At 43.0% G+C, this 23792-nt stretch overlaps 1 protein-coding gene across 1 annotated transcript in view; it reads right to left on the bottom strand.

Moving 5' to 3' along the window:
• The window catches only part of PLG (plasminogen), a 37855-nt gene extending 15104 nt beyond the window's left edge, over positions 1–22751 (bottom strand). The window contains exons 1-10 of the mRNA XM_059176607.1: positions 22642–22751; positions 18508–18643; positions 17148–17254; positions 14316–14430; positions 12961–13100; positions 10658–10778; positions 8999–9117; positions 7864–8026; positions 6985–7130; positions 2322–2481 (exon numbers count right to left, since the gene is read on the bottom strand). Of these exons, the coding sequence (XP_059032590.1) occupies positions 2322–2481; positions 6985–7130; positions 7864–8026; positions 8999–9117; positions 10658–10778; positions 12961–13100; positions 14316–14430; positions 17148–17254; positions 18508–18643; positions 22642–22690 (1256 nt within the window). The 5' untranslated portion in view covers positions 22691–22751. The remainder of the gene's footprint in view (positions 1–2321; positions 2482–6984; positions 7131–7863; positions 8027–8998; positions 9118–10657; positions 10779–12960; positions 13101–14315; positions 14431–17147; positions 17255–18507; positions 18644–22641) is intronic.
• Between the last annotated feature and the right edge of the window lie 1041 nt (positions 22752–23792).

Raw genomic sequence — 23792 nt, 5'->3', positions numbered from 1 at the left:
TACAGAGAAAGTGTTCATCTTTCCTCATTAATATATTAGCTGGAAGATTTTTACAGATGGTGTTGATCAAACTGAGGAAGTTCCCTTCTATTCCTAGTTTGCTAAGACTTTTTAAAATCATGGATGAGTGTTAAATTTTGTCTAATGTTCTCCTTTATCTATTGATATAACCATATGACTTGTCACTTTTATTCTGTTAACATGTTGTATTAAGTTGATTGTTGGTAAATGTTAAAACAACCCTGCATTCAATTCACTAATTTTTGTTAAGTTTTTTGGTCTACATTCACAACAGAAAGTACCCTCGTTTCTTGCAATAATTCTTGTTTACTTTTTGTATCTCAGTTTTTTGGGCCTCACAAACTGAGTTGAAAAGTATCCCCTCCTCTTCTATTCTCTGTATTGTTTCCTTCTTAAATATTTGATAAAATTTGAAAATTCTACTGGTTCATTGAACTTCTTGAGCCTGTAAGTTTATAATTTTCTTCCTATTTGGAAAAATGTCAGCCATCATTGCTTCAAGTAATTTTTTCTATTTCAGTTATTTTTTTCTCCTCCAGGGACTTGATTTAAACATGTGCTAGACCTTTTGATATTTTTCCAGAGATCCCTGAAGTTCTGTTTATCTTCTTTCAGTCTTTGTTTTGATTTTGTGCTGCAGGTTGTACAGCTTATACTGTATTATTTTCAAGTTAACCTTTTCTTCTGTCATGTCTAACCTGATGGGAAGACCATCCAGTGAATTTTTCATTTAATATATACTTTTAAAAATCCTATCTTTTCCATTTGGCCATTTTATAGCTTTCTTTTCTCTTTAGAACATCTAATTTTCTCTTTTATATTCATATTTTCCTTTAAATCCTTGAATATAATTATTATATCTTTTTAAATTTCTGGCTGCTAATTCCATCATGTCTATCATTTCTGGGTCTGCTTGTTTTGAGTGATTTTTCTCCTGACTCTGGAAACATTTAATGATCTTTATATGTCTGGTAATTTTAAAATTTGTAGATGCCACATGACTGAGTGACTGGATTTTGTTGTTTTCCTCTAAAGAGAGTTGAGTTTATGTGTGACAAACAGTTAATTTACTTACAGATTATTCTGATCCTTTTAGGATTGCTTCTAAGCTTTGCTAGAAGCTGTTTCTAGAGTAGTAGAAGGTGTTTTTAGAGTAGCCTTTATTTTAGGAATACACTAATTCTACTCCTGAAGTGTGACTCTTTAAAAGTCTCTACTGAATGCTTATGGTATCCCATGAGGTCTCTACTTTCTGTCAGAATCTCAAATCTCTGAATACAGAGTCTCCCAATGCTGTGTAGGTTCTGTAATTCCTGTTTATTTCACCACTCTCAGTTGTTCTTTCCTCAGTAACTGTTCTTTGTCCTGTGAACCTTGTGGAATCTCTCCCTATGTGTGTGTGTGTGTGTGTACCTTTATATTCAGCCACAGATTTAAGAAGAGCTGTGCATATTTTTTGATCTTTTTCTCTGCACAGATGTGTTCTTCTTATTATTTATTATTATTACCCACCCTATAAAATCCCAGCTGCCTCAGTAAGCTCAATTACTAATTTGCTACTAGTAATTTATTTCTCCTTCTAAAAGTTCTCAGTCCTGTGATACCTGTTGTCCATCATATGGACAGCTTATCCTCTACATTTTATAAATGTTTATGGCAGAAATGCTGGTCTTTGTCCATCTACCTGTCCAGTTTGCCTATCAGCATCTGTGTACTTCCTGACACTCATCTGCCCTCCTGCTTTTGCGCTTCATGTCCTGGCAACTCTTACCACTGACAACAACTCATGTTCAAGACCCATGTGTCAATACAACTTAAGTGAAATGTACTAGATGATATACATTTTTTCAAGCATATATATATATATATATATATATATATATATATATATATATATATCTGTGATCCAATGACAAACACATATTTCTCTTCAGAGGTTACAGTTTGGAATGATAAAATCCCACAGTTCAAAGATTGTACTGATCTTTACCAGGGCTGGGGAATGGTACTGTTTCTGGTCATCAAGTTTTTGGTCATTTGTTCTCCTGAGCTTTCCGCTAGCATGTACTCAACACCTCTATACATCTCCTCTTTCTCTCACAAAAGTACCAGAAAAGATAGCCAGTCTCTAACTTCTCTTTTTTCAGAGCTTTTTCTCAAAAGCGAAGTGCCTAAGACATTTTGCCTCACATTCTGGAGTCAAGAGAAATTTGGTTCTAAGAAGTTAGTTTAAAGCGTGGACCTCCTCACAGAAATTTAGGTTGGCTATTGTTCCTCTCAAGTTAAAAGCAAAGACATACGCATCTGGGAAGTGTTGTGGGGTCTTCTCATGTCGGTGCGGTGTCATAGACGACCAAGACTGACATTTCTTTCCTGTGACAGTAGTGGATGATGTGCCTCGGTAACTCTGTCCATTACCGTGGTAGCACTCCTGGACCACAGGAGTTTGTTCAGGTGGTACTGAAGCAGAAACAGAAAGTAATCAACTAAGTAATGACTAGAACAGAGATAGGTAAAGCAACTGATGACACCAACAGAACAGTAGTCTCTGGAAATTAACTCTGCTTTCTTTTCCATATTGGTAAGCAAATGGACTTGCAAAGAAAGAAATAGCTCAATCACACTACAGAACTTTAGTCACCTAATTTTTCTTGTAAATATTTCATTTAAAACTCAGGGAAGAACACATGGATCAGAGTGCTCATAATTGGAAATTGCACTGATGTGCAAGTTCCTGCATATGGATGTCTACTGGGTATTCCTGAGAACAACTGGGTAGGAGCTCAGAAGTACATTCAGTGGTGCATGCTGCATGTAGCAATTGGTTCCAGTGGGAGGCAGAAACGAGATCTTTTTGTGTTTTCTCACAAAAGGGAAAGCCTTTTCTTTTTCTTTATTTTTTTTTTTAAGATTTTTATTTATTTATTGGGAGAGAGGCAGTGAGAGAGAGCATGAGCAAGGAGAAGGTCAGAGGGAGAAGCAGACTCCCTGTGGAGCTGGGAGCCTGATGCGGGACTCCATCCTGGTACTCCCGGATCATGACCTGAGCTAAAGGTAGTTGTCCAACCAACTGAGCCACCCAGGCGTCCTGGAAAGCCTTTTCTTTTCTTTTCTTTTCTTTTTTAAAGATTTTTATTTATTTGACAGAAGGAGAGACAGAGAGAAAGGAAACACAACCAAAGGAAGTAGGGGAGGGAGAAGCAGGCTTCCCACCAAGCAGAAAGCTCGATGTGGGACTTGATCCCACGATCCTGGGATCATGACCTGAGACAAAGGCAGACGCCCAAGGACTGAGCCACACAGGTGCCCCAAGCCTTTTCTTATATACAAAGCCAAAGCCTTAAGCTGTTAGGAGGATGAGTCAGGAAACAGGTCTACATTCAAGAGTGCAGACAAAATATCCTTTGCTTCTGAGAGAGGGATAGAGGCAAAAATCTATTCCTCTAGAGGAGGGCCCAGGAATTATTTAGCCAAGATCCTTCACTGACACAGAGCAGAAGTCTGCTACTCTTCTCCTTAAGAACCACCACAGATACAAGTTAGAATTTAGTTCCATGGAAAGAAGTGGGAAGAACATTAAGAAAACACTGCCTTCAAAGCCCAGGTGCATCAAGCCCATCTAAGACAGCAGGGAAATCAGGAAAGTAGAGACTGCTTACTGCCATCAAAAGATTAACAATGAGAAATAAGAAAAAGCAGTCTGTCATGAAAGTCTGGTTTAGAGCAAGACTGCTTTGTGGTGCAAGCATTCAGTGACTGCTGAAAATTGAGACTAACTTAGGAATCCTAAGAAAACTCTTGAGCACCTCCAAACAGTACGCTAAGGAATGTGAAGGAGTGTGAAGGGGAAATGAGAAATGAGATGCCTACATTTAAAAAAAATGCAGTTGAAGTAAATCAAGCAGAGAGAGTCAATTATCATATGGTTTCATTTATTTGTGGAGCATAACAAATAGCATGGTGGACATGGCGGGGTAGGAGAAGGGATTTGGGGGAAATTGGAAGGGGAGGTGAACCATGAGAGACTATGGACTCTGAAAAACAATCTGAGGGGTTTTAAGTGCTGCGGGGGTGGGAGGTTGGGGGAACCAGGTGGTGGGTGTAAGAGAGGGCACGGATTGCATGGAGCACTGGGTGTGGTACAAAAACAATGAATACTGTTATGCTGAAAATAAATTAAAAATAAAATTTTTTTTAAATGCAGTTCATTCACTGACTAGATTGACTTAACCCACACAACATGCTCATAAAAGGAGGGTTTCCATTTCAAAGTGGAAGTAATATTAACTGTAATCTCTGCTATTCTGCCACACATCACGTCCAGTATTTGATGAAAAATCAGAAGACATACCAAAAAAAGAAAGAGAAATCAACAGAGTCATATTCAGAGATGACTACAGCAGACTATTAGAGACCATGAGGTAGCTATGATAAAATCCTGAAGCATTTTACACCAGAGGGGAGCGATATAGATGGATAGGTGAAGAATTTCAGTAGAGATGGAAACTATTAAAAAAAAAAAGGAAAACAAGCAAGTGGTAGAAATAAAAACCATGGTATTACAGATGAAGAATTCCTCTGATGGGCTGATCAGCAGACTAGACACAACTGAAAAGATAATCAGTGAATTTGAAAATAGGTTAATAGAAATTACCTAAACTGAAATGCAAAGAGAGAAAAAAAAGTGGGGGGAGGCGGACTATGACAAACATACAAGAGTAAGAGATAATATGAAAGGGTAACTGTGGTCTAAAAAAAGGAAAACCAAAAAAAAAAAGAGAGCAAGCAAGCAAGGGAAAATAGTTGTATACTAATGGCTGAGAATTTTATAGAAGTAACGAAAATCAACAATCCACAAATTTAAGAAGTTAAGAGAACCTCAAGCAAGATAAACATAAAAAATAAACCAAAAGGGGTGCCTGGGTGGCTCAGTGGGTTAAGCCTCTGTCTTCAGCTCAGGTCACCATCTCAGGGTCCTGGGATCAAGCCCTGCATGGGGCTCTCTGCTCAGCAGGGAGCCTGCTTCCTCCACTCTCTCTGCCTGCCTCTCTGCCTGCTTGTGATCTCTGTCAAAAAAATAAATAAAATCTTTAAAAATAGACTAAAACAGGAGCGCCTGGGTGGCTCAGTGGGTTAAAGCCTCTGCCTTCGGCTCAGGTCATGATCCCAGGGTTCTGGGATCGAGCCCTGCATGGGGCTCTCTGCTCAGCAGGGAGCCTGCTTCCCTCTCTCTCTCTGCCTGCCTCTCTGCCTACTTATTATCTCTTTCTGTCAAATAAATAATAAATAAAATCTTAAAAAATAATAATAATAAAATAAACTAAAACAAACAACACATGAGGACATCACAATCGAACTGCTAAAAACCAAAGATGATAGAAAGCCTTAAAGGCAGCCAGAGAAGAAAGAAAAATGAAATACATGGGAACAAAGATAAGATTTCTGGTCAGAAGCTATTTAGAACAGAATATAATGGAATAACATTTTTAAAGTGGTAAAAGGAAAAAATTTTAAACCCAGAATTCTATACCCAACAAAATTACTTTTTTTAACTGAAGGCAAAATGAAGACTTTTTTCAAACATACAAATTTGATATTAGCAGCATATCTGTACTACAAAAAAATGTTAAAGGTTAAGGTTTTTTATAGAAGGAATATGACACCAGACAGAAATTTGAATCTCCAAAAGGAAATGAAAAGCATAAAAAATGGTATACATAGATAAATAGATATTTTTAATTTACAATCACTTTGAAATGTGACTATTCAGGCAAAAATAGTACCAATATACTGTGAGATTTATAACATAGTAGAAATAAGCTCTTTGAGAACAGTAGTAAAACACTTTGGAAGAAGGAACAGAAATACGTCTAAGGTTATTACATTCATAGCATCACTTGAAGGTAGAATATGCTAAGCTAAGAATGTATATTCTAAATATTAGAAAAAAAAACCTAAGAACATCAAAAATGGTTTAACTAATAAGCAAAGAGTGCTAATAAAAGAATCAGAAAATACTGAATGAACACACAAAGGCAGAAGAAGATTTAAAAAGGAAAAATGTTCAAATAGGACAAGTCAAAACAAGTTTTAAATCGAATCATATTAACAATTACATTAAATGCAAATGCTAAACATCTCAATTAAAAGGCTGAGGAAAGGGGCGCCTGGGTTGGCTCAGTTGGTTAAGTGACTGCCTTCGGCTCAGGTCATGATCCCAGAGTCCTGGGATTGAGCCCTCCATGGGGCTCCCTGCTCAATGGGGAGCCTGCTTCTCCCTCTCCCTCTGCCGCTCTACCTGCTTGTGTCTCTTGCTCTATCAAAGAAATAAATAAAATCTTAAAAAAAAAAAAAAAGTTAAAAAAATGGCTGAGGATAAAAAGATCTCATACAAACACTAGTAAACATGGAATTGCAAGGGCTATATTCTTCAGGAAAAGTAGACCACAGCAGGCAGTATTTCCAAATACATTACATAATGATAAAGGGGGTCATTTCTTTAAGAAGCTATTAACAATCCTAAATGTCCATATGCCTAAGAGAGTTCCAGAATAGATAAATCGAAGACCGAAAAGATATGGACGAATGGACAGCCAAAGTTGGAGATGTCACTGTTTATCTCTGTAATCAGTAGAAGAGATTTAAAAAAATAAAAAGAATAAGGATTGAGAAGAGCCAAACCATACTACCCCACCTGTCCTAACTGGCCTTTACAGAACACTTCACCCAACACCAGCAGGGAGACGCTCTTTCCAAGAGCACAGGGCGCATTCACCAAGATGACCACATTCTGTACCTTAAAACAAGCCTCAGCAGTGGAACAGAATTGAAACCACAGAAGCAAGTCCTCTGACCAGAACAGAACTGAACTCTAAGCAAAGCTACAGTTCATTGTGATCCCACAGGATGCCGAAACTGAGAGCACCCTGGGGCGCTCGGTCGGCTCTCGCTCCCCTCTCTTACCTGCAGCGTCTGAGGGCTCCGAGGTTAATGGAGGGGACTCACAGGACGGAATCCTACAGTGCTCCCACCTCACCTCGCTGTCGGTTGTGTAACACCATGGGGCTGATTCTCCATCAGGGTTGCGACAGTAGTTTTCAACCAAATCTCTGAAAAAGAAGTGGTTGTGAGTTTGTCTTTCCAAACAGGCTCAAAGAATAATGGTGCAAGCATGCTTATTCATGGTAAGACTGGGGATGTGTCCCGCCGATTCTGCAGATTTACAAAAACCTAATGACAGGTGGAAACCAAAGAGGAGCAGGATCCCACAGGGTCCACGGAATCACAGCACTGACGCTGTCTGCTGGTAAATGATGGGAATATATGCCTTGACTGTGGGTAGAAGATTTAAAAGCAAAATCAATCTTTTGCTGTGTGCTATGTGCCCCGCTCCATGCTGAAAGCACAATGGGTATTCTCCACACCATGCCTGCCTTAAGGACACATCAGAGCTTGGAACTGAAGTGTTCTCAAACCGCACTGTGCATTTAGTGGAGAGCTTCTCAGAACATATTGCTGGGACCCACTCCCGAGTTTCTGATTTTAGTAGATCTGGACAGGGCCCAAGAATTTGCATTTCTAACAAATTCTGCTGATGCCAATGCGGCTGGTCCGGGGAGTGTTCGAGGAAAATCTTTGAGAATGAGTGTTAGAGGAAAATCAGTGCAAAATTTCACACACACACACACACACACACACACACACACACCCCGCCGATGACCTGGCCAGTTTTCATTCCAGAATACTTGGACGTGGGCTCTTCCATGAACAAAACCAAGGCCACATCAGTGGGATTTCACAAACCATTCAGCAGGCAGGGACCAGGACCAGAGGTGGACTTACTTGCAAGGGAAGTTTTCCGGGGTCCTGTTGTGCTTGTGAGGAGTCTGTTCACTCCAGCGCTGACATGTATGTCCAGATACAGTGACGGACACTGTCCCCCGGTAGCTCTCTCCTCTGCCCTTCAGACACTGATATGTTGGGCCAGAGGAGGGTGGCGGTGTTGCTTGGGGGGTAATACATTACAATGAATATTTTTACAGTGAAGAATGCACAGACAGATGTTGTAGAGGAATGGATGCAGGGGAACATCTTCTGCTCCTCCTCCCTTAGAATTTGGGACTTGAAAACTGTCTACTATCTCCAAAAGAAATTAACCTGGTAGAATCTTTGTTTATGAGATCATCTTATGAGGAACTCCTCCCAGGACAAGACCCTGGGAGCAGATGCTTCTTTCTGTATTTTCCCTGCTTAGTTCATCATACATGGTCAGGGTCACATATACCCATGATACAACTTCCTTTGCAATGAATCATAAAGGAGAGTACCCGATAACCTTCAGAGTCCCTAAGGATAATTGTCAGATCAAAGAACAGGAAGCCACCATCAGGGTCTCCTGCATCTTTTTAACTTTTCATCTCTGTCCTTGTCTAAATGTTGAGTCCTTCGCTACAAATTCTCACAGAAGGAAAATACAAAGTTGTTCCTTCCAAGTCATTCCTTCCAACTGTCCCTTAACGCTATTCTCCTGCTACTTTCTCACAACTCACTGAAAAATGCACATTGGGAGAAGTTTCTTTATTTCTAAATAAAGCATCAGTTACAAGGAACTCTGATATGAAGTCTGTGTACCTGAAAGCCCGTATCTGCTGCCCTCTAGCACTAGAGAAAAGCAGGCTCTCAGAGCTACTTCCCGCAAACCTACATTCAACCGTACTCAGAAGAGGCAGGAAAAACAACAACAAATACATGACCAGTAGGAGCTCTGGTCAGTTACCTAGAGTAACTGCTTTAGAAAAGCTATCACCTCCCCCAGGACATGGAGGGCAGTTTTCAAGCACAGCACTCAAGCACTGACTCAAAAGTCTGCATTTGTTTGTTTTTTGGTTTTTTTGTTGTTGTTTGCTTGTACGTTTGTGTTTATTCCAAGGAGAGAACAGGTGAGGATGCCGGAGCACTGGGTACAAACCATACTTACCGCAGCGCGGGATGTCACAGAACTCCCAGCGTTTGCTGGGATCCGTGGTGAAACACCACGGGCGAGGCTCCCCATCCGGGTTGCGGCAGTAATTCATCTTCAAGTTCTTGTTCGGAAATCTGAATGGGCAAGAAGGATTTTAATAGCACTGAACATTTACATTAAAGACTAGGAATCACTTCAAGTGAGCAAATATTGAGCACCTGCTGTGTGCAAGGTACAATCAGGCGTCCAAGGAAATGACTGGATGCCAGCTATCTCAGAGAGACAACAGTCTAATTGGAAAGATTAGCTCGATATTCTAAGGGCCCTTTAAGAGTTAACATATGCAAAAATCACAGAACTTTATCATTTTGGCCATCTGGAAAATTAGTGGAAGCGAACTCCAGTGATTTAGTTGGAAATGACAGCATTTTTACAACACAAAGTATTCACTGACCAGGGATAGTCATCTAATACCCAGTATGGTCAAGAAGTTGACATCTTCATAACGTAAAGGGATGATCCTTCTTGTCTGCCAGGTTTTAGCCCTGCCAGCCTTCCAGCTTATAATTTCTTTTTCATTTAAATTCAATTAATTTCATTTTATTTAATTTCACTTAAATTCAATTAATTAACATACAGTGTATTATTAGTTTCAGAAGCAGAGTTCAGTGATTCATTTAGTCTTACATAATACCCAGTGCTCATGACTTCTAAACTGGGAGGCATAATTATGCTCCTGGGAGAGAGAGACCTCAGCAGGGACCCAGTAACTAAGACTGGCACAGAAGGCCTGTGGCCCTCTCGGACGCCATAGATGTTCATTTGGGATGGAGAGCACAACTGGCAGTGGCTTGAGCAAAGCTCTTCTAGTCTCTGGAAAGTTAATTTACCCAGTGTAGGCCTTAAGGACTTTACCCTACTTCTTCATTGAAGGAAAATGGCAAAGCTGTGTTTTAAGCTAGCTCTATGGAATGGGAGGTACAGAAATTCAGAGGAGCTGGTGAAATCTGTGGCTTGGTCCCACTTCTTATTTGTTTTGTAAGCCCCACTCTATGGTCACAGAACGAAGACTGCAGAGCAGACATTTTCCAGTAAAATTAAGGTCCTCTACTGTAGGAACCATCATTACTTTCTAGATCGTGGATTCTACCTCCTACTATAAATTCATGGTCCCCTTTAAAGCTCTGCTGGAACTTGGGAATCCCTACCCCAGAAGAATGCATGGATATGTCCATTTATACATAAAACATTAGGGGGAGTCACAAAATCCCTAAAGCCCATCCACAGATCACACATTAGGAAGACTTGAAACTCATCAGTGTAAAGGAAAAGGAATAAGGAAAAGAAGGAACAGTAGAGAGTACAAAAGTGAGATGTATCCTTATTTCTCAAAATTTAATGTGCCTATGAATCAGCCAGGAATCTGTTTATAATGCAAATTCAGACTCACTGCATTTCTAACAAACTCACAGACGGCATCACTCCCCATGAACCACGTTTTGAGGAACAAGAATGTATACCTCACTTGCAGTCACGTGGGAAGACACAAATTTTGAAATTCAAAATTTCAGACGCGTTCGATTCCCGAGGAATGCGAAAATATCCCACTAACATTAAATGTCGCATAGAGCCGCGGAGTGGTAAACATCTCATTTTCTTCCCAGCGAGACTTACTTGGAAGGAATATATCCATGAGCATGGGGGGTTTGGGAGTTCCAGGCTTGGCACTCGAGTCCAGACATGGTCTTGGAAATCTTGCCCTCATAATTTTCCCCACTGCAATGCATGCACTCCTCTGCACGGAAGATGAAAGGAGGAAGAAAATGAATGAATCGCAGAAGAGTAAGCCTAGCAATGTCTCAAATACCACCTGCGACTTCATTTGTTTTTTCCAGGAATCGCTTGGGAACGAAATTGGCCGTAAAGGCTCTTCTAACACAATCCCAATTATTGTTCCCTATTCCAATGGCAAAACCAGCATGCTTTGGTCAGTACCTTCTGTTCTAGTCATGACTTCATCCAGAAATTCCATAATGCTATCCTCAAACTGGGGTGCGCTGGCCCTTGGTGAGTGGGAGGGGGATGGGGAGAAGGTGCCTAAGTCTCAGAAGTCTGAGACTTTGATCTTTGTTTCACTAGCAACCTTTAAAGGCATCTATTAAATCATTCTGATCATGAGGATGACGGCCTCCCAGGATTTCTGGGCTTGAGATTTGGTTTGTACCCACAACCTCCCTGGGGACCAAGACTCTCCTAAAGAGTGCCCCTCTTCTCCGGGGTGTTGTCTTCTGTGTATCTGTTACACGCAGTGAACTGCCGTCCGGAAGATGATCCAACTGCCGTAACATCACTATGCCTACCACACTGCCCTCACTTCCTCTCAGCACGTGGGCATGTTATCATCTCTCATCACCACAAAGGAAGGGAGAATACAGTCCCGTAAGACGTGGCGGTGGGGAAACCCCATTCACATAAGCTCCATGATGGCACACTGTCATCATCATTCTTTGTCCTCAGTTATTATTGCTCATCTCTTTCTATGCCTAACTGGTGAATTCAGCTTGGCTGTACGCACTTAGAGGGAGAGGAGACCGTGGTATCAACAGGGTTCTGTACTCTGCAGTTTCAGGCATCCACAACGGTCTCAGAACGTGTCCCCTGCGGATAACGGGCCACTCCTCTACCGAGAAGCATGCCTGGTTGGTTTTTTTTTTTTTTTTTTTTGCTTTCTTACATTATTTTAAAACTGCAACTTTGGTTTTGGAATTATCGGAATAACGTGGTGCAGCAGAGGAATAAATGATTTGAACTTTTTTAGGTACTAATAAAGGACACCGAGGCAGATTGATACAAGCCTGTCTTCCTGTGTGGATTGAGGGCTGGATGACCTCACAACACCGCACACCAATAAGGCATCTGAGGTTGAAACAAAGACGGGAGACCTGAGCCGTCGCCTGGTGCAAACACTATCCACGCCGTCGCACAAATTCCTCCCTCATCCTTCCCCCTTTCCGCCAATAAACGTAGCAGAAAATATGAAATGAAGAAAATGTTTTCAATAGGAGGTGTTTAACGTTTTTAGCATTTACTCTCGAGGTACACTATTAAATTGGTTCATGAAGACAATGGGTTGCTGGTTTAAAAACTGGCTCATAGGGTGCCTGAGTGGCTGAGTCAGGTAAGCATCTGCTTTTGGCTCAGGTCATGATCTCGGGGTCTGGGATGGAGCCCTGCATGGGGCTCCCTGCTCAGCGGGAGTCTGCTTCTCCCTCTGCCCTTATCCTCCGCCCTGCTCATGCTTTCATTCTCTCTCTCTCTCTCTCTGTGTCAAATAAATAAACAAAACCTTGAAAAATAAAAAAATAAAAACTGGTTCATTGCTTAGCTTCGATAAAAGCAAGTCTACCATATTAGATTCATACATTTATTTGCATTTTATTGACTCTGTGGTTTCATTAAAAAAAAAAAAAAAAAAGCTTACTTGAGACAAAGAGAAAAGAGAGGGGAGGGTTAGGGGAGCAAAGGGAGAAATACTCCGAGTGGTTCCTACTGAGTGCAGAGCCTGACGCAGGACTCGATCTCGGGACCCTGGGCCAAAACCAAGAGTTTGCCAGATGCTCAATTGACTTGCACCGTCCAGGTGCCCTGATTTGGTGGTTTCATCTTAACTACAGAATTACAAGTCTGTTTCTGGCTTATGCCATGTAAGAACTTTAAGCTTAAGAAATTGTATCTAGAATTTGTATCTAGTTGATTATTTGTACATATCAATGTAACATTTTAATGAAATAATTAAGTTCAAAAAGGAAGGGGGTCTGAGCAAATTTTCGGTCTTTTCTAAGAGGTACAGACCTCACACGATTTTGTCAAACGTGTCCACTAGTTGGTTTTTAACGATATCCCTGTATGGGAATCACTTTACAGCAAATTACAGATAAAGAGCAGATGTGCAAGCAGTTTCTAGAGGCGCGTCTGACCTTCACACTCTGGAATGTTGCAGTAGTCGAACCTCTGGTCTGGGTCTGTGGTGTAGCACCAGGGCCCCTTCTCGTCGTTGTCGGGGTTCCTGCAGTAGTTCTCCTCCAGTCCCTCCCTGGGGTACTTCTGGGGCGTAAAGCTGTGGAGGGCGGCAAAGAATCCCTCACTATCCAGTGGACCCCTGAACAGCACGGGTAGGAGCTGTGTGGCTCCAGTACGGGTGGATTTTTTGCAATAAATACGGTACACCGTTGTAATGTTTTTTTTCTCTTTCCTGTGATTTTCTCAGGAATATCGTCTTTTCTCTAGCCTACTTTATTCTAAGAACACAGCACATGATGCATGAAATATACAAATATGCTCTCTGTTGTCTGATTTCTGGTTCTCTGCTGGCAGGTAGCTATTCGTCTGGTAGCTAATATTACCATGATTACGATACGGACAGTAGAGTCTTAAAAGTAGAGCTAAAGGGTTTTTATGCACAGTCACCAGAAATACAAAGGCCTCAAAAGCCTGCCAACTTCTTGATTCCTTCCAAACACCCGCTTTTGTCAGTTGCCCTCTCCGTGTAAAAATGGTCGTAGTTAATGCCGTTGGGTCTGTGACTCTGCACTGGGCAATACTGGAAACTTTCTACACACCGTCTCATTTAGCCTTAGCAAAACCCCTACTGAGAAGGCCTTATTATCCCTATTTTAAGAATGAGAAAATTGGAGCCCAATGTCAAACAGAATTTATCTTGCCTCAGTGCAAATACCTAGAAAGTAGCATCTCAAGTTGAATCCACCTGACTGATTCCGTATGTGTGGGGTCGGTAGAGGTAACTCACTTCCAGTTCTAGAAATGAGTTGCTGTGCAGAGATAAAATTCGATCAAAAGACTGAGCCTTAGAATCCAGATGGCAGATTTCGTTTCTGTGCTTCGATGCACCTGCGTTTGTCAAGTGCACTTCTCAGGACCTCAATGTCCTCCTCTGCCAGGGTCGAGACGGCCTCGACTGTCTCTAGAGCACATGACACTCCACGATTTGGAGTGCCATTTGGTTTCATCATTTTTCCTCTATGAGCTCTGTGTGTTGGGAACACTTCATCTGCCCGTCTCATAGAGATAATCAAGGCAATTTGATGGGGGAGGGGTCAGTGGACACTAAACTAACTTCCTACTTGATAAGCACTGTCACTGAGAATGGAATGCTATCCTGCAGGAAAGCAGAAAATAATAGGCACGTTGCGAGATCATCTGGTTTTCATCTGGTTTGCTCCTTCATATTCTATCTGCTCCTTTGCAAAGGTCTAATTGAGAGGAAATGGATCATTCTTAACAACAGAGGTGAACACGGAGATCAAAGTCTTACTTTGGTTTGTGCGGAGAATTGTCACTCCATTTTTGACAGGTAACGCCATTCTTCGTTTTGGACATTGTCCCCCTGTAGGCCTTCCCATTTCCAGTCTTGCACTCTGAAAGATAGACTGAAGAGGGGACCCACATGGTGGGCAAGCCCTCCCCAAGAAGCACCATGAAGCAGCTTTGCACTGTTCAGTTATGTTGAAAGGACTCGCATAGGAGACACCATTTCCCAGTCTCCTAAAAGACAGCCCTAGGCCTCTCCCATCTGAGGAAGGGCTGTGGTTCACTGAGCTACTGAGGCTATTATTTATTTATTCAAAACTACAGCCCTTCTGCGTACCAGGTACTGTGCTGGGTGCTGGAGACACACGGAGACTAGAACGGAGGCCCGACCCTCCAGGAGCTTATATTTTAGTGGACTCAGAGGGGCTGGCAGGTCACCCGGTATGAAACGAGGTAACCTCACAGGGACGTACCTACCAGAGAAAACAAACAGTATGAGGATGGGGTGAAGGGCAGTGGGGACAGGGGCTTGTCAGCAGACTTTTCAGAGGCAGAAAGAGATCCAAGCCATGTCTATTTTTTGAGGCTTCCGGTATTTTAAATATGAAAAACTGCCAAACAGAGTTACACAATTTAAATGTGGACAGTCGACACGCTCAAATAGCCTCCACTTAGCCAACTCACTGGTTAGCCAAGGGGCTCCAACCTATTTTTAAAACACACGGTCTGATGCTCACCCGTGTCCCACATGTGGTAAGGTGGACACCCGGGGCTGGCAGGTCGCACTTTTCAGTGTGCCCCCCAACTTCTGTCCCCACCAGGCGGGGTTTATGTTTACAAGAGTCAACTATTTTCATTGTCAAAACTTCTTATACAGCTACAGTAGATTAAAGATGATCTAAACTGAGAAATGAATGTGAAAAAAATTGCTTTAAAAAACAAAACCAAGGTGAATGCTCTTAAGGACTTGAAGACTTGAATAGTGTTTTAAAAGGCTGTCAAGTCCATTGAAGGTAATCCAGTTATATAGCTGGCTATAGAATTTTGGGTGGGCAATCCTAAAAATACAAAGATATTTTTACAGTCAGATTAATAGATGTTTCTAGACCTTGCTCTGCTTCAAAAAGAAGGGAACCAATTCTAGACAACACACACAGAGCATTGCTGATGCAAAGACAGATCATCGCTGATGCAAGGAATGCCCAGATACCAGCTGTCAGTGGCCCCGTATTCAAAGAAAGCAGCCTTTACATAAAAGGGGCCAGTGTAATTGCATTTCCTATGAGAACATAAAATATTTAAGGTGTATGTATGTCATCTTTCATGATTTCCCACCTTAGTCAAGTGTTTTAATTCATTGATCAATTACCTGGGGAGCCGCCTTCTACCATACCAATAGCAAACAAATGCTTTTAACCCTAGACTATGTATAAAGACTGCAAATGTGTCTTCCCTGAGACCGATCATTCCACTAGAAGCATTACACTGATAAGAAGCGTAAATTCAAAGTACTTTGGGGGCCCAGGGGTGAGGGGAGGCTTTTCAGAGAAGGTGGTGCTTGAGTTGAGACGTGGGAAATGATAACAGAAGAGGGGGCTTGGCGGAGGGTGTGTGTGCCCGAAACGTGGGAGGAACGCACGCAACCCCAGCGTAGAGAAGCCTCGAGAACCCAGCAGATGGGGTGGGCTTAAACAACGCAGGCTCCTGTAGCGTTCGGTTAAGTATCTGGATTTTATTCTAAGGGCACAAGGAGTTGAAAACAGGGCAGTTACGGCCCATTGGCTAACATGGCCCGGCCAGGGACGGTGACCACTGAGACCCCAGTGAAGACAGCAATGGCCACGCGGGCCAGGGGCAGACGCAGACGGAGCTGGCATGGAGCGACCCTAGAAAAACCAGCAGCGGGTCGATGGGCCACGATAAAGAAGCAAGCGCCACAGAGTGGCTGACTTTTGACTTTTTACCTCTCTTCTGTTTGTATGTACCCACCCGAGTTTACATAACCCTTTGATCCTTCCTTCACCTTGAAAACCAGCGCCTGTCCGACTGTCCAAACTAAGCCCGGTGGTCACCTCCCTGTTCTTTCTGGTTAACAATTTACAAATGATTTATTCAAATGTTAGCATTTTGCAGGGAAAATCACACCAGCACCCCCCCCCCCCCTTTTTCAATCCAGTAGGTAACCCTATAGAACTCATTCTTTGCTCTTTGTAAAAATCAGGAACTTCGCCAGATACACTTTCGAGTTGCTCTGTGCTTGAATCTCAAGAATTGGGGATCAACCGTGATAGCAGGAGGGCGGCAGGCACACAGTTAATTCAACCTAAGAAGATGGATTTTAATACTGGAAATGTTAAAAAATGAAAGTAAGGATTTTGTCTATATCCAAATGTTACTGGAGGACTTAAGACACCTCAGTTTTTCTATTTCCGCAGGCTTCGGCCCAGAACCTAGGGCCCAGGGGCCATGGTCCCTGCAGCCCAAAAGCAAGATCCTGGGAACGCTTAAATTCCCCTATCCTCAAAAATAAAATAAAATACTATCGTATTTTCGGGGCCCTAGAAGTAGAGGTGACTTTGTCAGTCCAATCCCTTCCTTTTCAAACCAAGAAGAATGAGATCTGAAAGGTGAAGCCGTATCCTCAACGTGACAGATGGGATTAGCGACCCAATCTCATCCTGAGTCTGAATTCCACCGCAGGCCAGTGCGCCTCCCTTCTCTGGTCTGATAAGCTACACGGACAGAAGAGGACCTGGAAGGAGAGGAGAAAGGGGAACCGAAGGGGGAAGGGTGGGGAGGCGCGGGGTGGGGAGGAGAAAGAAAACATTGTACCCACTTTTCTTTTCGAATAAAACCACATCTCTCATCCTTAAGATTGCAGACGACTTGCTGTTTTCAGCCATGATCACACACTGTTGCTCTTTGCTGTGATACTGGAATGACCTGCAGAAGAAAATCAGGAAATCCCCCCCAAAATGTTTTCTGCCGTTTAAGGAAAGTAAACTTCTGTTAATAATTAAGAGACTCCAAAGAGAACTGTATCTCTTGATGGGTCAGGGAGTTTGGAATGGTCACTTCCGATACATTTGGCCCAGGCCGGGAAGTGCTGGAAAAGGACGCCCGCACAGGTCGTGCCTCGTTTCCTTCCACCTTCCCCTTCTTCTCCACCAAACACTCTCTCTCTCTGTTTCAGCCACTTTGCTCTTTCTTCACTTATGTGCTAGAATATTTGCTTTTGTGCTGGAAAGAAGCAATTCTGATTGCTTTGAACACTTTTCCAAGATGGTCTATGTTGACTTCTGGTCTCCTAGAATTTCCCTTTCCTATAAAGTCTTGACTTTAGCCTCTCCAGGTCATCTCCTCTCCCTTCACCTCACCCATCCCCGTGGTCCTGCTGTGAACATGCAGTCTGGCATTCAAAGCCATCCACGACGGTCTTTCCAGCCCCATCTCCTCCATGAGCCCTTCTGTAGCTGATGTGGTCCACCGGGTCCTGTTCACAGGGCCATGTGGCTCTCTGGGCCCAGAACACCCCCTGCCTGGTCAGTACATGGCACTCACCCTTCCAAGCCCTGCTCAGTGCCTCCGCCTCCCCAGGCCTTCTCCAGCCCTCTCAACCCTTAGGAATTACTCTTTCCTCTGAATCTGGATAGAGCCCATAGGACTATGTCACTTATGGACACCTCACACCGCATGTGTTTTTAAAAATTTTTACATTTTATCCAACGTCCGTGACAACACCATAAATACAAAGAGGCGAGCGCTGGACTGTGCAACTACACAACGATCTGTCATATACAGACCGAGATCATATATATCCTGTATGTTGGGTCACTGTGTCTCTGCTTTTTTGTTCCTTAGGCTGGGACCCCCAGTCACAAGGATCCTCATTAAGTATTTACCAACAATGATATCAAAAACCAATGCTCAGAGTGGCAGTTGGTGATGTCACGGGTACGGATAACAGCCTTTGGCATTTTTTCTGAAGAGGATGAGGGTAAAACTAACAACCCACTGTTCCTACGGCTTCCGACCCAGGGAGTAGACACGGATCCCCAACTCCAATCCCGTGAAATGCTTTTCTTGCCTATTAAATGCTGTTTCCATTAATAAATCCCCAGGCAAACTTCTCGTTACCAAAGAGCAGTGTCTCCAATGGGAACATTTCTGCCCGCCAGCAGCCCCGGAGAGAATACCTGCAAATGAACTCGGTCTCCTCCTCGCACTTTCCCGCACATTCCTGTACGCTTCCCGCCCACAGCTGCTTCTTCGTGAAGCTGAGCACGGACGCCCCCTGCGTGCTCACGTAGTCATCCAGGGGGTCTCCGCGGCCTGCGAACAGAGGATGGAGTGCGGTAACGGGCTGAAATTCATCAACACCACTGCTCGGTCAGCAGGCCTTTGAAATCCTCTATCTGCTGTACATCCACCACATAAAATCTGCTCCTTTCCTAGACAGCAGAACGGCGATCATGAGTAAAACCGTTGAGTCAAGACAACAGTTCTGCTCGGAGGTGGCACTGTAATAAAAGGGCAAATGGACTGACGGATTAATCGATTAGGATTATTTAACAACTTCTGTAACTACGTTCATGGCCATGAAACCTTAAATAAGAATAAATTTATTTGCTGTGGCTTGCCACACCATGACAGAACAGTTAGAAGCCCACCAGCGGCCCCTGTGTTCGCCACTGCTGGTGTTGATTTGTCCAACCCTGGCTATAAACCCAACTTGGAGGCCATGACCTGACTGCTAACAGTATAAGCTTTGGTTGTGACTGTTTCTTAAGCTGATATGACATTCTCTGAATGATTCCACCACGAGATATAAAAATGTTGGTGAGTTGCAGGCCTGGAGACTGTGGCCTCCCTAATTTTAGTGACTGTCCCAGGGTGAGAAGCCAGAAGAGGTTAATGAAGACAGCTAAGCTGCCTAAAGTTTGCCTAAATGGGATTAGGCAACATGGCAGCCTTGACCACTGCCAGGGGAGTGGTGTGGACCCAAGTGGTGGCTGAGCGGGTTGGAGAGAGACCAGGGGAAGCCAGTGGAGCCACATGAGAAGCCAAGGCTTCAAGAGCCTAGCTGGGAAAGGAGCTCTTCCCAGACGGCATGTGCAGTCAAGGATTTTTTTTTTTTTTTTCAAGATGAGACATTTGGGAGCATGTTTACGTACTGATGAAAATTATCCAGTAGGAAGGATCATTAGGGGTCAGCCCCTCATTCGCAGAAAGGCCTGTCCTGCCCACCTGGAAACACATGGGGCACGGGGCCAGTGCAGAGACCAGTCCTCTCCCGGAGGCCACGCTCCCTGCCCCCCCGCTCTCTGTCCTCCCCCAACTAAACATACTCCAAACCGGAAGGTGGCTCTTTAACAGGAAGTTGGCTGCTGTAACTTAAATTTAAGGTATCAGAAAGCACTAGGAAAAGGTTTCAAAAGATTATGGAGAAGTACAGGTTTTAGACCCAGGTCCATGCCTTCATCCCCTACTTCCCCCCATTTGAACTCTCATTTCCAAGAAAAGGTGTATTTGGGTAAATTCTATAGATCAGGATGTGATTTCAAAAACAAACACGGTGGGGTGGGGGGCGGGGCGGCGCATCTGGGCGGCTCAGCGGATTAAAATGTCTGCCTTTGGCTCAGGGCCCTCCAGGACTGAGCTGAGTGGGGCTCCCTGCTCAGCGGGGCGTCTGCTTCTCCCCCTCCCTTTACCCTGCCCTTGCGTGTGCTCTCTGTCAGATACATACATGCAGACACACGAACATACGTACAATCTTTAAAAAAATACAGCAAACCGTAACTCTGGAAAATATATCCTACAAAGACTTAAATTAGACTTTCCGAAGAGTTCTTAGAAAGTTGAGGAGGCTAAGGTAGAAATGATACCAACGCAACAAGACTTCCATGTATATCCCCCTGTAATTAAGCTTCCTTTGATTATGTTATTATATTTCCCAGCAAACAGCTGCTGAGACCGCCTTAGGAGCTGATATCCCAAAGAAATATCCCCAAAGACAATACATTCTTTTTCTCTGGTGCTTGAAAAGTTCTCCCGCATTATTTTATTTTCTTCAGCTTGAGGGCTCCGTGACAGGGGAGTGTCCTACAGTGTACTGATTGACCAAGAAATATTAGACATATCGTTTTAGTAAGAAATTATTTTTAGGGCACCTGGGTAATTCAGTCGGTTATCTGCCTTTGGCTCAGGTCATGATCCTGGGGTCCTGGGATCAAGCCCCACATTGGGCTCCCTGCTCAGCAGGGAGTCTGGTCCTCCCCCTCCCCCACCCCGCTAAGGTTTTTTTCTCTCCCTCTTTCTCAAATAAATAAATAAATAAAAGTCTTTTAAAAAAGAAAGGTATTCTTATATTCAAGGCCCAATGTAGATGTATGTAGCTACCAAAACACATGTATTACATTAATAACGTGGGTTTATTTATCACCGTGGTGTGTACATTTACACCCACGATCACGCACTTGCAAAAAAAAAAAAAAAAAAAAGTCTTAGTGGTTTATGGAACTATGGGGAACAGCTGTAAAATGATTTCCTCTTTTCCTTCCACCAGTCCCGTCTATGCCCTGGAAAGATGAAACTTGTCCACAGAAAGAGTAAATGCCTTCATGTCAAAAAGAGCTTATAAAAGTCTCCCCCTTTGGCAAAAAAAAAAAAAAAAAAAAAAAAAAACCTATGTTTATCCTGTAACAGAAGAGTCTGGTCTCCCATCCTGGTGTGAGCCACTGGGTGAGCTCACAGCATTTCGGATCCCGTTGTCCACAGGCTAACAACACACAGAGTGCACATACCCGACTGCCCCCCACCGTGGGCCACCACTTCCCGCAGAAATCTCTGTGCAATCCTCCGCTCTCTGTTTTCTTTGGTATTTCTTGAAATGGCTCTGCTGACTTCAAATATATTTAACTCTAAAGTAAAGCTTACAAGATTTTATCTGGCAATTTATAAACTGAATTTCAGGTATCCATACATTGCTTATGGGAAGGGTTACCAGTATGTATGATTCCATTCAGATGAAATGTCCGAAAGAGACAAATCAGAGACAGAAAGTCGCCTGGTGACTGCCAGGAGCTAGGCGGGGATGCGGGTGGGGGAGGGGTGCAGAGTTTCTTTCCAGGGTAATGAAAACGTCCAGAACGTGTTGTGCTGATGATGGCCCAACTCTGCAGACCACGGCTACGTATGCTCGAAATGGGTGAACTGTATGTGAATTACATCTCCATAAAGCTGTCAAAACACCACACAAAACTCTAAGGACATGTTTAGAATATTTTTAAAGGAAGTTTAAACAAAGCTGAAAAGGGAGAAGAGCACCAGATTCCTTCCAGAAAACTTCTGGTTTACATTCTGCTATCCTCACTGCCTGGATTTGGGAGTTTGGTCAAAAGAGAGGTAACCTAATTATCCTAAGGATGGATTTCCTCCTCTGTTAAATGGGGGTGAAGACACTCACCTACCTACTGTATCAGCTGAATAAGCAAGTATTATCTAAGGACACACACTCACACACATATAAAAACGTGCCTAGCTTTTCCCAAGCACTATGTGAAGGTTTCTGGAATTCCTAGATGCATACATCATCTGGCAATCGACGCGTGTGGTTTCTCCAGGCATAAGGAATAAACCTAGACACATCGAAGGCTCACGTCAAGCCTCAGCAGGCAAGGACCCTCAAGACACTGGCCAGAGAATGCAAAGAAATATTTCACTGCTTTCATCTGAAAGTGAAGAGAATATGACATGCTAATGAAAATGGTCTCCGTTAACGGAACTGAGCACCAGGCAAGGGCGCCCCCAAATTTTTGGGTTGCTAGCTCTACAGGCTATTGTTTCAACTACAACAACAGTCACTCTTGTCGATTTAAAAGGTCATTCACCATTTCCCCTGCCCACTGGTCTTTATCACGCATGAGGAAATTAAGCTCAGTTCTTAAGTAATTTTTCTTTCTTTTTTTCTTAATGTTTATTGTTTTTTGTAAGATTTTATTTATTTATTTGAGAGACAGTGAGAGGGAGAGAGAAAGATACAGAGGGCTTGAGCAGGAAGAAGGAGCAGAAGGAGAGGGAGAAGCAGGCTCCCCGCTGAGCAGGGAGCCTGACGTGGGACTCTGAACCAAAGGCAGATGCTTAACTGACTGAGCCACCCAGGCACCCCCTTAATGAATTTTTCAATCATACATGTAGATTTTGATTTGGGATGCTCGTGAATCAAAAGCTAATTTAAACTAGCTACACAGAAAGCCATCATGTTATCTATTTTTAGGACATCGCTAGGAAAAACATTTTAATCAAAAATTTTTTAAAATCCTTTGTCTTACCTGATTTCAGAAATAAAAGAAGGAGAAGCAGCACTTCCTTAAGTTCCATTTTGGGACTAGCCAGTGGTGCCCAGAAAACTCAGCGTCCCAGTCCTGAGATGTTATTGACTTACCTGAGAGAAAACACATCCACAAACAAGATAATCACAGGGAGTTAATTATTTTCTGAGACGCCCATTGCCAGTGCACTCTGAAGGGATCAAACATTACCTCGGCCGGCGGATCTTACAAAATCCCCATCTGTAATAGATGCTGGGAAGTGGTGAAAGCAGGCCCGCCCCTCACTGCCCCGGGCTGCCTGCTTGCTTTCCCCCGGTTCTTTCCATCGTCTTCTGGTAGCCACTTCCATCACCCTTAGATAGCCGCTTGCCTCTCTCCGTCTGGTTTCCTTCCTCTCCTTCTTCCCCGGCTTTAGGTAAAAAAGGAAAAACAGAAAGAAAAATCACACGAATAGCCAAACTTTGCTGAGAACTTGTCATTCCACAAGCAATGTTAATATTTCCACTTTAATGAGAGAGCTCGGGCTTAAAAAGTTCAACGGTCAAGGTTACTGCGCCACCAGTGGTTGGGACCCCATAGGCCTGAAGATGATAAACATAAGCTGAGCCTTGTCCTTCTCATCCCCTCATGCCACCGGACAACGCAGAGATGACTAGAAAGTTTACATGCTTTATTACTATCAAAATGTCTTCAAGTCCAGTGGGCTCACAGGTTTTCCATAATTATAAATTATGTTGTAAAAATGTTGGTCTTTGCCCCAAATAAATTCACAGTGCGTTACATTCTCACCCTCAGGAAATAAAGCAAGAGGGGCAAAATTGGGTTTGAAGAGTCTGTGTGAAGTTTAATTGTTGGTTCTGTACTTTTCCTCTGACTTAAGGCCACAATCACCAGGTTATTACACACTCGGAAACTATTTTAGGGTTCAAAAATATTTAGGAGTAGTTCAGTGGATTCTATTTTACTTGCGAAATAAGAACAAGCAACCTCCTCTCTCTAGGCTATGAAATTTCTTTCTATAAATTAACTAGCAAAGTGTAGAGGTCAGCACCAAGCCTCCAACATAATTTCCTGGGATGAAAAGGCACTGTGCAGAATTCTCAAGAGCAAATTCTCTTCTCAGAGAACAAGATGGTAGCCTATTGTGAGCA

This window comes from Mustela lutreola, chromosome 6, assembly GCF_030435805.1.
Source record: "Mustela lutreola isolate mMusLut2 chromosome 6, mMusLut2.pri, whole genome shotgun sequence".
Lineage (NCBI taxonomy): Eukaryota > Metazoa > Chordata > Mammalia > Carnivora > Mustelidae > Mustela > Mustela lutreola.
The sequence above is the reverse complement of the archived record's forward strand: the minus strand, read 5'-3'. Positions and strand labels throughout refer to the sequence as shown.